The following is a 12,889-nucleotide window of genomic DNA, read 5'->3' as shown; positions in this document are numbered from 1 at the left end:
ACTTGTGGATCCATATTGTTTTGGGGCCGGGTTGCGGGTCCCGGGTTCGGACCCGAGCCCCACCCCACAACCCTTTTAAAACAGAAAGGGCAACCCGATAAGGGTTGCCCGATAAACCCTAACAGGTTAGGAAAGGGGGGGGAAAGGGGGGTGTTACGCAAGGCGTAACCGACCTCCCCCTCCCATCTCGGCGAGGAAGGAGGGGGCCTGGGGTCGATAAAAGGGGGGTGAAGAGGGGGTTATGCCCTCTTCACTCGGGCTCTCTCTTCCCCATCGTTCCCTATCTCTCTCTCTCTCTCTCTCTCTCGCTCGGTGTGCGCACGCCGGAGGGCAAAACCACCAGCGTCAGGCAGCGTGGGCTACCGGCTGCCATTGAAGGCCGCGGCAAGCAGCATCCACACTCCATTCTTCACGACAGCAGCCTCCAGCCACCGGAAAACCACCGTAAAAAGGTACGGGGCTCCTATCGAATTTAGGTGAGGGATCGAACATGGGTTCGATCCCATGTATTTCTTTGAGATGAGGGTCCATGGGAACCCTTTTTAGTAATACAGGATCTACCTGTGTTCTCTGTTTTTAGCTGTGTTTTTATTGTTTTCCAATGAGAAAAAAATACGTGTTGGGTCATTTTGGGTTTTGAGGGTTTTGGCCGATGGATCGATCGAACTCGGTTCGATTGGCCGATCAGGCCTCAGCCATGATAGCAGACCCAGCCGAGTGATCGGCTGGGCATGAAAAAAAAAAAAATATGCTGCGCATTGGGGGGGGGTGACCTGCCCACTCGACCCAAGTCGGCTGGGTGCTGTGCACCTTTTGAATCGGGCCATAGTAGGCCCAGCTGACCTAGTCCGCTGGAAGCTGGCCTGTAACTCGATTGAAAAAAAAAAAAAAAAAAAAGGGGAAAGTTCTGCTCGGCATGCATAGGTAATCCAACTTGGTAGGATTTAATGTGATTTTCGGGTGTATTGTGTTTGCAAAGTCTGCACTATGCTGTGTTCCACCCCAAATCAAGTAGTTTCGAAATTCATGTGTATAAATATAAATAGCTATACCCTTGTTATGCCTATGGTAGTGTTGGATTTGGTGTGAAATATATTTGTTTCAAATACTTGCATATGAATGATCGATGCATATTAATATTAAGTGGGCAACACAGGTATGACCTACTGTTTCGGACATGTTCTAAAAGTTTGCTATGTTTCCTGCTTGTAAATAATAACTACAATACTTAGGTTAATGCAATGTTAATAAGTACATGCTGATAACTTTATTTGTTATTATCTATATAGTCGTGTTTTGAATATTTGGTTACACATGCCAGCATGCTTGTATTCTTTATATCTTCCTAAATACCTAGACTCGTTCTGAAAGTGGTTATGAAATGTTGACCATATCTAAAGTATTTTACCTGCTAAACTGCATATGTGTGGGTTGTTTCAGCATTGAACAGAAAATGATATTCTTGTCATGTAATTGCATAGATGTGGGTTTCTTCGGTGCCAAAAAGAAAATAAAACTTCTGTTATAAAACTGTGTGTGTGCGTGGGATGTACTAACACTGAAATCGTGAGAGAAACATCTTGAATGCGTGTTGATACACGTGCATTAAGCTAACCATGTTTGTCATGGTTGGTGTTGTCCATAATACTAATTTCATACAGGTGAAATAGATGAAAATATTGCTTATGCCTGAGATTTTTCCAGTTCTGTTCCTGCAGCATATGTATATAGTTGAGTTGGTTGACATGCGTATGATTGTGTTAGGATTGCATGAGTGCACATGCATTTGGCACATGTTAGCATGCTTTATAGTTGTAACATGTGAGGTATTTGATGTCTATTAATAGGGCATGGCAAGTTGTTTTGATATAGATGCATACCTGATGTAAAGGCGTGCAGCCCTGACATATAAATTTCTAGATCCGGTTTATGTGCTTGTGTGTGGATGATAACTCATGCTACGAATGGAAGATTTCATGTATCTACCTGATGAGACATGTTTAATTTCCATGCATAATTACTCTTATATACTTATGAAACTATGGATGAATGCATGTATATTAAGTGATTACATGAAAACACTTACACATAAATGGTCACACATGCCTATGACTGTGGAAGCTTGAATGAAGGTGCATTTGTAATTATGTTGGTATTATTGCATACATTGCAAGTTATGATTTTTTGTGCATACGATGCATCGATGGCCTAAATAGACCATCATTGGCCTGGAGAGCCGTGGGTTTGGTTTTCTCTTATTTATGTTTTTAAATATATCACTTAAACCACATAAGATGGTTTGACACTTTACTACACTGTTCTAATGGTTTATACGGGCTGGAGTCCCGAATGGGTTCCTGCAAGGGAGGATGCGGGATTTTCACTTTACTTTTGCATAGGTGTGGCAAACTTAAAGAATGAACTTTAAATAAAAATAATGAATAAGAACAGTGAAATTTACCTTCTGGGATATCTCATCCGGAGTATGAGAATCTTGGATATCCGGTCTTGGGGAGACTGTGAGGATACAAAAACTCTGTGTGCATTGTTGCCCCTGAACCCGATATTGAGGTTCTTCTCCTGGCCACGGTTTTAGGGAGAATCCGCCACTTTACCCGGGAGTGGTGTGTTAGTCACAGATGTGAGTTTATGGTACCAAGGAAGTGGCACTTGTGGGCGTGGGGTGTCCCTTGTGTCCCCGACATTAGATGTGGAGGTCTAATGTTCCGATGGATGGTGTTGTTTCCTGATATCGGTCGAGGGCTAAGTTGAAACCCAGAAATAAAATACAAATTATGTGTTAAGCTACCCTGGGAACCTACTTGACCTCGGGGTTTGTACCCGTTTGGTGTATCCGCGGGCCACGGTAATTAAAAAGAGGAACTTAAAGATGTGTGCATCTAATAGGGCATGCATATGGAAAGATGGAACTTAAATGAAAGATAACAGAAGAAATCATGCATTGCACATAATCATGCATTTTTCTGTTATGCATTAGATCATGCATGTTTGAATCATTCTTGATATCATGACATCATTTGGTGGTTGCATACGCTTTACTTCGTGAAATTATGCTGAAAGGTTGGTTATTTAGTTGTTGATATATGACACTGTTTACTGTTATTGATTGGTGAGTAAATGAAATCATTGGTAGTTATGAAAATTTAGATGTTGAAAATTTTATATCTGCGCTCACTCAAATCACTGCATGAAATCTTATCCATGTTCTTTCTCTCATCTGGTTTCTTTAGAAGTAGCTGTGCTCAGAATTTCGGTTCTGACACCCTACTTTGTTGGTTTTTCACAGGAAATGGTGAACAGTGAAGTTGGACATGCATCTGGGGATGGATGAGTTATACTTGGACTTGTCAGCTTCAGTAGAGGATATTGTGGCTCTTTCTTTTGTCTTTCAGTTCTTTTAAATTCTGCAATTGTTACTTTACTTTCAGTTGAAGGAAACTTTGTCTTTGAAATTTTATTACTCATTAATAAAAGAGTTTTAGTTGGTTGATATGGATGATAATTGCAACTTCGTTTGTGGTGTGTGGTTATCCAATTGAAATTGGAACTGTAGGGACCCCAGGTCTCTGGGAAGTTTTCCGCAACTCTTAGAAAAAAAAAATTCCGCATTTTTCAAAAGTAGGAGTTGGGGTCGTTACATGGTCGCTAGCTCGGTGTTCGGCTTCGGTGGATGAGAGAGAGACCTGTTGCTTTTTGCATCTTCACGATATCAAAGATTCTCCTAAAAAGACATAAAAACCATTGGTTGAGTGTCTGTTGTTTGGATCACCTCCCCAATCAGCATCCGTGTATGCAATTAAATCAAATAAGGAAGTAGAAGACAAGAAAAGCCCTCTCGAAAGAGGTCTTGATGTATCTGCTGATATACATAATTACTCCCATGTGAACAGATGTGGGAGCATGTTGAAACTGACTTGCTCTTTACACATTTGCTATGTTTGGTCTGGTAATGGATATATAGGAAAGTGCTCCGACTAGCTGTCTGTAAGGAGTAGGGTCTTCAAGAAGTTCTCCATCATCAATCTTCATTTTAACATTGACAACTTCTGGAGTGTCCACTTTCTTATCATCCTTAATGCCAGACCTGAAAACAATGTCAGAAGCAAATTTAGTCTGAGATAATAAATAACTCATAAGAGAATAAACAACTTCAATGCCTAAAAAATATCTTAGTATACTTAAATCAGTCATTTCAAAATGAGATTTAAGAAGTTTTCTGATGTTTTCAACTCCTTGTTTATTGCTTCTAGTGATAATCATATCATCCACATATAGAAGTAGCACAATAATATGAGCAATGTGCTTAACATCGAGTTTTTTATAGTAATTATATCTAAAATTTAAGACAAGACCATCGATTTCAACTCTTTCGTGTAACATCCAATACTATGAAGCGTGGGATATGATGTGGCAAAACGAGTGACGGCTGGACGTAGAAGTTTCTTCTTCTTTGTGAACTTTTTCATCAAATTTAATATTCATGCATGACTATAGATATACATTGTAATTTTATGTCTTTTCTATTGTATCTTTAAAAATTAATATATTTCCAATATATTCTAACATCAGATCCAAGCAATGTGCCACACATGGTGTCTAAAAAAATATTTTTTATGTTCACATATTGTCAGCTGTCACATAATTTGGTGCATTATCTGTAATAAATTGCACCACATTTCCTTCACCAACTTCTTTAACAACTATTTTAAACAACTTACACAAATTTGCAGCAGTTTTTTTTCATGTCGTTGATGTCAATAGACTTCAAAAATATTGTCCCTGATGACATGTTCACCAGAAAATTAATTTTTTTCTTCCACCTGTCCAACCATCTGCTATAATGCTACCACCAACTTTTGGCCATTCATTTTTTAACTCTTAAAATTTCATGAGTACAATCTACCTCATCCTTCAAAATCTACGTTTTGATCTCATGGTAAGAAGGTGGTTTGAACCCTCGCTCATAATTTGCAATAGCTTCTATCATTGGACCAAAATATGAATTGTTGCAAAGATTAAATGATAGAGCATTGGAATAGAAAAATCTTTTAATGACACGTCATACATTTTTTCTCTCATCCCTTTTGAATGTAGTGTTTATTGTGGTTTGTCGTGATTCTTTGTTCACAAATTGGTCCATGGGACCAGCTGCGTTTGCTTTTGCAACACTACCTAATCCACTGACAATCACATTATCTCCTGATGATTCAAAATAAACATTTTTTCCAATTTCTAACTTTCTTTATTCATCCTCTTGTTTCCTTTTCTTTTGATACCTTAGATTTTGAAAAACCCTTTCCACATGGTACAAGCTTACATCATGTTTTATGCCAGCTAAGTAATGTTTCAACCTGTAAATGCCTCATGCAGTCTGTTTATGATAGTAATTGCAAATTACATGTCCTACGAGTTTGAGATCTTTAGTTGGATTTGGAACTTTAGTCTCTGTTAACCCAGGCAGGGTGGTTTGAACCAGAGCTACCAATTGAGGAAGCGGGAGCGGGAAGCGAGGCACTTTCAAAATTTTAGGAAGCGGGGAAGCGTGAGACTACTTAGAAGAAAATTCTGAACCGTCTCGGAAGCGAACCGAAAGCGACCTAGGAAGCGAACCGGAAGCGAGGGGGAAGCGAAAAAATTAGAAAAAATGGGGGAAGCGAGGGGGGAGCGCGCTTCCCATAAATGGGAGGAAACGCGCTTCCCAAAAAAGGGAAGCACACTTCCCAAAAAAAGGGGGACGCTTCCCCTCACGCTTCGGAAGCGCGACGTTTTGCGCTTCCAAAGCGCACTTTCCCTTTTACCTAGGCGCTTCCGGTAACTCTGGTTTGAACCCTCTCTCTCGTCTGTGGCCACAGGAGTTTATAAAAACTCGAGAGTTAAAAAAAAACATGTCAATGCTTTATATAATCCAATGAATTCAGATTCATACTCAATAAGAATCAATATATATTATGTTGAAACAAATTATATAACTTAAAAACTAATTATATAGCTGTGAAAAAAACTACACAGCATAACAGGATTGACAACAAAATATAACATCCTAACGTGTGTGCATCTGTTTTCCACACAAATACACATAAATTTATATAATTAATTAAATATATAACATATATATAACTGAGAAACTAATTATATAATTGAGAAACTAATTATATAACTGAGAATCTGATTATATAGATGTGAAAAAAACTACACAACATAACAGGATTGACAACAAAATATAACGTCCTAACGTGTATTTATATCTGTTTTCCACACAAATACGCACAAATTTATATAACTAATTAAATATATAACATATATATAACTGAGAAACTGATTATATAACTGAGTTGAAACAGATTATACATGAATTGTATAATATATCTGTAATATACACCTGTCCAATTATTTAATTGAAAAACAAATTATATAACTGAGTAGAAACAAATTGTACATGAATTATATAATATATATGTAATATAGACCTGTCCAAACACATAATATATATGTATATAACTGAAAAACATAAACTGAAAATAAAAAAAAAAGAAGAAAAAAGAAAGAAGAAGAAGAAAAACAAAGAGAGTGGCAGGCGAGGTCTCATAAGAGGTGAAAAAATAACAGGAAAAAAAAAGGAGGAAAAAAGGAAAAAAATTGCGTACCTCGAGTTGACGAGGTCTTTTTTCTCGCAGTGAGAGAGGGGGAGTGATACCTCTCTTCTTCTTCTTCACCTTTCTTTCCTTAAAAAAAGAGGGAGAGAAAGAGACGAGAGACAAGGGTCTTTTTCTTCTTCCTTTCGACAAAGAAAGAGTCAGACAGAGAGGGAGAGCAAGAAACAAGAGAGCAGGGAGAGACGAGAGAAAGAGAAAGAGAGGGAGGCCCCCGACCCTAATTAGGGTCGGGGCCCCTCTCTAATTGTCCCCAAATTTTGGTCAAATGGGGGCTTTGACCCATTAATCAAAGGGGTGTGCGTCGCCCTGAAGCATACGCTTCAAAGTGTATGAGGCGTACGCCTTAGGGCATATACGCTTTGTTGTTGTGCCTCAAGGCACAAAGGCCTTGCCTTGTGGCGAGACACTCTTTTTGCGCCTTGAGGCACGTTTTTAACGGCACTACTTCTAATATTGTTTTCAAGTATAGGATAACGGATGATAAGAGAGTCGATTCTTCCGAGATTGTCAATGTGAAAATGTGAATTGATAATGGAGAACCCTCTTGAAGATCCAACGCCGTATAGACCAGGGTTGCCAGACTAGGAAGCGGAAGCGGAAAACGATATGAGAAGCTGAAGCGAGGAATAAAAAAAACAATATAAAAATTGAATAGGAATCGAAATGGAACACAAATAAAAACTAAAATAAAAGTGAGTATTCTTAAATTTCATGATTTTTTACTATAAAAATTATTAATTTTTTAACAAAATCTAAAAATGATGATTGCCAATTTATAGTTTCGCACATGGAAGTGAATGAGAAGCGTGAGAGGAAACATATAAAAAACATGAAAAGTAGAGAGAGAATATATAAGAAGAATAGATGAAGCGTGTGAAAAGCATAGGAGAAGCGTGGGAAAATCAAGATTCCCATCAAGCTTCAAAAGCGAGGTGTATCGCGCTTCTAAAACAAGTTTTCGAGAAGCGGGCTTCCCACTTATCTAAAAAGCTTTCGGTAACTATTGTATAGACAACTTATTGGGACACATATTTCACATGTACACACAACTAGTCAATTTCAGCATGCTCTTACCTCTGTTCACATAGGAGCTATTTTACGAATCATTAGATATATTAAATCTGTATTTCTAGAGGCATTTTTTTGTCTGCTTCATCTCAATTGGATTTAACTACTTATGATAATGCTGACTGGGGAGGTGATCCCAATAACAAGCGCACTCAACCATGTGTTTTTGTGTTTTCTTAGATGAATCTTTAATATCGTGGCAATGCAAAAAGTAGCAAAAGGTCTCACTTTCGTCTAGTGAAGTTGAATACCGGTCCATGACTACTACCACAATGGGGGTGGTCTGGCTACAAAGGTTGCTGGCAAACATGAGAATTTAAGTAATAAGAGTCTTAAAAATGTGTTGTAATAACAAGAGTGCGATCTACATTGTCAGCAACCATACATTTCATGAGTGCATCAAACATATAGAAATGGATTGTCACTATGAACGCGAGTACTTAAATGACACTATTGATTGACAGACTTCTTCACCAAACCCCTCGCAGCTCCTAGATTTTACATCCTTTTAGGTAAACTTTCGGTTATTTTACCGTAAGTTTGAGGGGGTGTGTTAAAAATATGTAATTTTGTACATATGTGTATTTATATATATTATAATATATGTATATTTATATATATAATATTTTTTAAATTTTTTAATTTTTTTTAGACAACTCAAATGTTGACTAGGACTAGCCGTTAGGCTATAGTTCAACGGCTAGTCATTCTAGTTGGACTAGAACTAGGCTAAAAGGCTCTTTCCCCTCTCCTTTCTTTACTCTCTCTCCTCTCATTTGTATATAAATAGGGGGTGATCCCCTTTAGTTCTTTAATGATTCTTGCATATTGAGTTCCAATAAAATATTATTTTTATATTGTTCCTTGTGTGTACCCTTTGGTGGCATTTGTGATTGTGCTCTTTGTAGCATTTGTGATTGTGCCCTTAGTGGCATTTGTGCTTGTGCACTTTGGTCTTTGTGGTGGATACTTTGTTCATGCTTGAAGGTGTCTCACCTTTCCTTACAATTCTATGATCTCTAGAATGTATATATCTCTAGCAACTAATTTAATGTTAATTATGTGCACTTTTCCGGTCCCAGCACTGCAGTGAAATGAGAACTCATTTTCGAAAATTCATAATGCTGATGCTCGTCTCTTTATTTCAGGGGTTTACAGGTCTCTTGCAGTCACCAATTCAAGGAGCTGAGAAGTATGGCCTTCCTGGAGTATTGTCAGGTAACATTAGATATGCTACCATGATTGGGTTCATTCCCTCTCTTTTTTTATCTCCTTCCGGAAAATGTAGTATTAAACAGGACATACCTTAACTGTCAGCTTTAATTGTCAACCATCCCTTTATTTGGCCCATTTTGCAGGAATGGCTTCTGGAACTGCTAGGCTCATAGCACGACCAATTGCTAGTATTCTAGAAGTAACTGGAAGAACTGCAATGAGCATAAGAAATCGCAGTGGTCCTCGCCAAGCAAAATGCTTTCGTGTCCGCTTTCCGAGACCTGTGTCAAGTGTATTGCCTCTGCTGCCATATTCATTAGAAGAAGCTGTAGGAATATCAATGCTGATAGAAGCTGATGATTCGAGGCTTGGGGATGAATCCTTGGTCATCTGCAAAGCCCTGAAACAGACAGGAAAGTTTGTGCTCGTCACCCAGAGGCTTATGCTAGTTGTCAAGTGCTCAAGTTTGATAGCAGTCAGTTCAGCAGATGGTTCTGCTATTCATGACCCAGAGTGGGTCATTGAGCTCGAGATGGATCTGGATAGCATCGTGCATATTGACACAGAGGGTGCAATTCTGAATATTGTTTCAAGCAGTGCGGAGACAGCTCCAAGGCAACAGAAAATTGCCCACTCAAGGCATTGGAAGCCTCGTTCAATACCACTTGTGCAAACAAGTGTTGAGATGTCAAGTAGAGAAGCAGCAGAGGAAGTCTTGCAGAGTTTGTGGTCCACAATCGATGAGCAAAAGCGTAGGGGCTTGAGGGTACATGTTTTGCACCAGAATATGCTGAACAGAGTCTGATGTGAATACCACTTTTTCTTTCTTTTCTCTATCTTTCTAGCTCACCATTTGGTGAACTGTAAATATCGTGGTTAATCTGAATCCCTTGTGATTCTAAAGTAATCTGGCAAATGTGCAGCCATAAAAATTTTCCTTTTTCACAAAAAAGTATTACATCGCTTTCTCTTGTAATTCTCAATGTGCAATGTATAGTTAATTTTTTTTTCTTAACTTTTGTGCAGAACTCTCTCTCTCTCTCTCTCTCTCTCTCTCTCTCTCTCTCTCTCTCTCTCAGGCGAAGTCTTGCCTAGAGGATGGACGAGAGCCTGGGGTTTACACCGATGAACTCGGAGAGCAGGGCGGTTTTTCTTGGGTTATTCTATTAAAAAAATATTAACCCCAGGGCTTGGTCAATCCGTTCTTCTCATTACTAACAGTGCAAAAGTCACTCGATTCACTTCACTGCAAGTAACCAAACCCAGCGAACTCCCCCTAACAGTAAGATGTTACTGTGCTTGTCTGCTACTCGTTCTTTCATGTCTCCCAAGTGGTGTTATGCCTGCTTTTTTTTCATTACAGGACCATACATATCCAGTTCCATCTGGGAGTAAGTCTTCAATAAGAACGAGCTAATTCATATCAGCAAAATGAGACCAAACCTCATTAATTCAGATTAAATCTGACTGTTTTTTACGTGGTGCCTTGCTATTGCCACGATCTGGGTGGTTTAGAAGGTTATGGTTGAAGGATTCCAAGGTAAACCACAGCACTTTATGCCAAAGGTGCAGTCCCGATCCAAAAGGATACAATTATGCATCATTTTGATGACAACATGGTCAACCTTGGCTAAAATCTGTTCTGACAGCTATTGTAGGATGAATGATGCACATGATTATAAAGGAGTTCAAGAGAGAGAGAGAGAGAGAGAGAGAGAGAGAGAGAGTTATTCAATCAACATTCAACTGATACTCCTAGGATCGAGTTGTAGATAGCTTCTTCCAAAATGTCACTTGCAGCTAGAGGCCTTCAATTGTAATGTCTGAACATTAAGGTTATTTGCCTTTGTTAACAAGAAACTGAAAAAAATTGCATAAAGCATTTGAGCTGTAAGAACCTGCAACGATGCTCACAAGTAACTGAAGCAAGCGCAGAGTTCTTGAATGACGAGCATCCGCACTGACGTCTATGACACGAGAAAGCAAGTAGCTTGTGGAAAGACGAAAAGGATGGTTCATGGGTATCATCTATCTCCTGTACAAGCGAACTATTCAATCCACACTAGAGGCATTTGTATCTGACAACTTTTGGTCATCAAGAATCGGGCACGCCAAAAGGGAAGCAAAATAGTCCATGATCGCTAAGAATTTTGCTGGCATGGGAAAACTGGCCACCTAGACATATAAGATCTGTGTGTGTATGTGCGTGTGTGTTTGTGTGCCTAAGCTAAGTTGAAACTAGGTGAAGACATGGTAAGGGTGCATGAGACTCGAAACCAAATTTAAGCACATTTGGGCAGGCAAGGCCAACCGGCCAACAATCATGTGTGTGCTAGAAGACAACTAATATTTACCTCTGGACCTATGGTAAGGTGGCAAGCTCCAGTCACATGGTCTTCAAAATGCAGAGATTGGATAGATAGCAACATTCCTTCTACACCAGAATGTCATGAGATCCATTATTACGAGGCCTCAAGTCAATGAATGGCAAAAGTGAGGTATAAACTTCTTTCGAGTTAAAAACAAATACTTCAGAAAATGTATCTAGGGGCAAGAGATGTATTTAAATACATTCTCATCAATCTCTAGTTCTTACGAGTTCAAGTCTTAGTTGGGACCATTAGTCCCAACAAAAAATTCTTGAGATGTAATCTCATATCTCTATAACTAGTAGCTTGAAACTAAAACAGAATGTAATGCCCCCAAAATCCCATACTTGTAACTTTTAAGGAAAATTTTGAAAGCTTTGTAATCATTTCTTTTTCAGAGTTTAAAATATCAGTTCAACGAAAAAATAGTGTTGAAAATAACAAGTCAACGGACCTTGGGCACATTACAAGCAAACTTTACTTTACACAACGGATTTGTAACTCTGTATATTCATTGAAACCAAATAGATTCAAAACGAGGTTTTAATAATTAAAGTTTATACGAAAAGTGAAATTTCAAAGATTTATACTAAATTACAAAAATGTCCTTAGGAGCGAAATGTCAGGAAAAGAGTCTCACATTGATTTCATCATGTCATCGTGTCATCGCTTGCCATTCTAACCTAATTATCACCTATACCCATAAAACATGTCAGATTGATAAAAAATGGGTAGGTAAATAGATATAAAAATTCTAAACAAGACTAACATATATGTTGTTCCTTTCGTGATGTGTAAGTCAAAATAAGTAAAATAAATATGATAACCTTGTTTCGATATTAACTATCCTGAGGGTACACACAAGAGAGAACGTAGAAACAATTGAGATTGCCCGGGGGTTTGTTATGCTATGTATTTTGATATCCCGAACAACTAATTGAGTTCGTTCCTAAGAAAACGGTCAATGATCGAAGGAGAATTTCCCAGAAGCATTCGTGGCAAGGGATGCATCCAACTTTTGTAGAAGTCCATGAGATCTACCACCTAAGATAATTTTTGGTAGCCTTGTCCTCTAACTCTGATGACTAGAGACACCGAGTCAATTGCTACTCGAGGAGGGTACTTGTTAACAACTTGTCCATAAGAGTTTTTGTACCATCCCATCATCTCTCTTGACAGAACCATAGAGACGAATGGGTATGTCAGGTTCTATTTTAACTAGTGACTAATTCTATGTGCTCGGGTCTTTCAAACTAAATCAAGCATCCTGCCTGTGAAGGCGATGATCATCATTTATGTGATTTCGTTTTCATCATTGTGCATTTTCACGCTATGAAGTTACCATAAACCTCTCATCCAATCATCATAGTACTAACATGCCATGCATGTTTGATAGTACCATTACGGTGAGAGGGGTATCGGATTCTCAGAAAGAAATCTCAACATTTATTTAGAAATCCCAAAGTCCTGATTAGCACCATTTATGTAATTTTATTTTTATCATTATACATTTGCACGCTACGAGGTAACCATAAACCTCTCATCCAATCATTGTAGTACTAA

At 38.5% G+C, this 12,889-nt stretch overlaps 1 protein-coding gene across 3 annotated transcripts in view; it reads left to right on the top strand.

Annotated features, from left to right (window-relative positions):
* Positions 1-9,968, top strand: part of LOC149836000 (vacuolar protein sorting-associated protein, putative (DUF1162)) — a 208,730-nt gene extending 198,762 nt beyond the window's left edge. For all 3 annotated transcript variants that reach the window (XM_090008902.1, XM_090008901.1, XM_090008904.1), the window contains 2 exons: positions 8,891-8,960; positions 9,101-9,968. In XM_090008902.1, coding sequence (XP_089865028.1) covers positions 8,891-8,960; positions 9,101-9,762 — 732 coding nt within the window. In that variant the 3' untranslated portion in view covers positions 9,763-9,968. The remainder of the gene's footprint in view (positions 1-8,890; positions 8,961-9,100) is intronic.
* Positions 9,969-12,889: the final 2,921 nt, after the last annotated feature.

This window comes from Nuphar pumila, chromosome 6 (genome assembly GCF_984573655.1).
Source record: "Nuphar pumila chromosome 6, dmNupPumi1.hap1.1, whole genome shotgun sequence".
NCBI classification, from domain to species: domain Eukaryota; kingdom Viridiplantae; phylum Streptophyta; class Magnoliopsida; order Nymphaeales; family Nymphaeaceae; genus Nuphar; species Nuphar pumila.
Note: the sequence above shows the minus strand (reverse complement) of the source record. Positions and strands in the feature narration are given on the sequence as shown.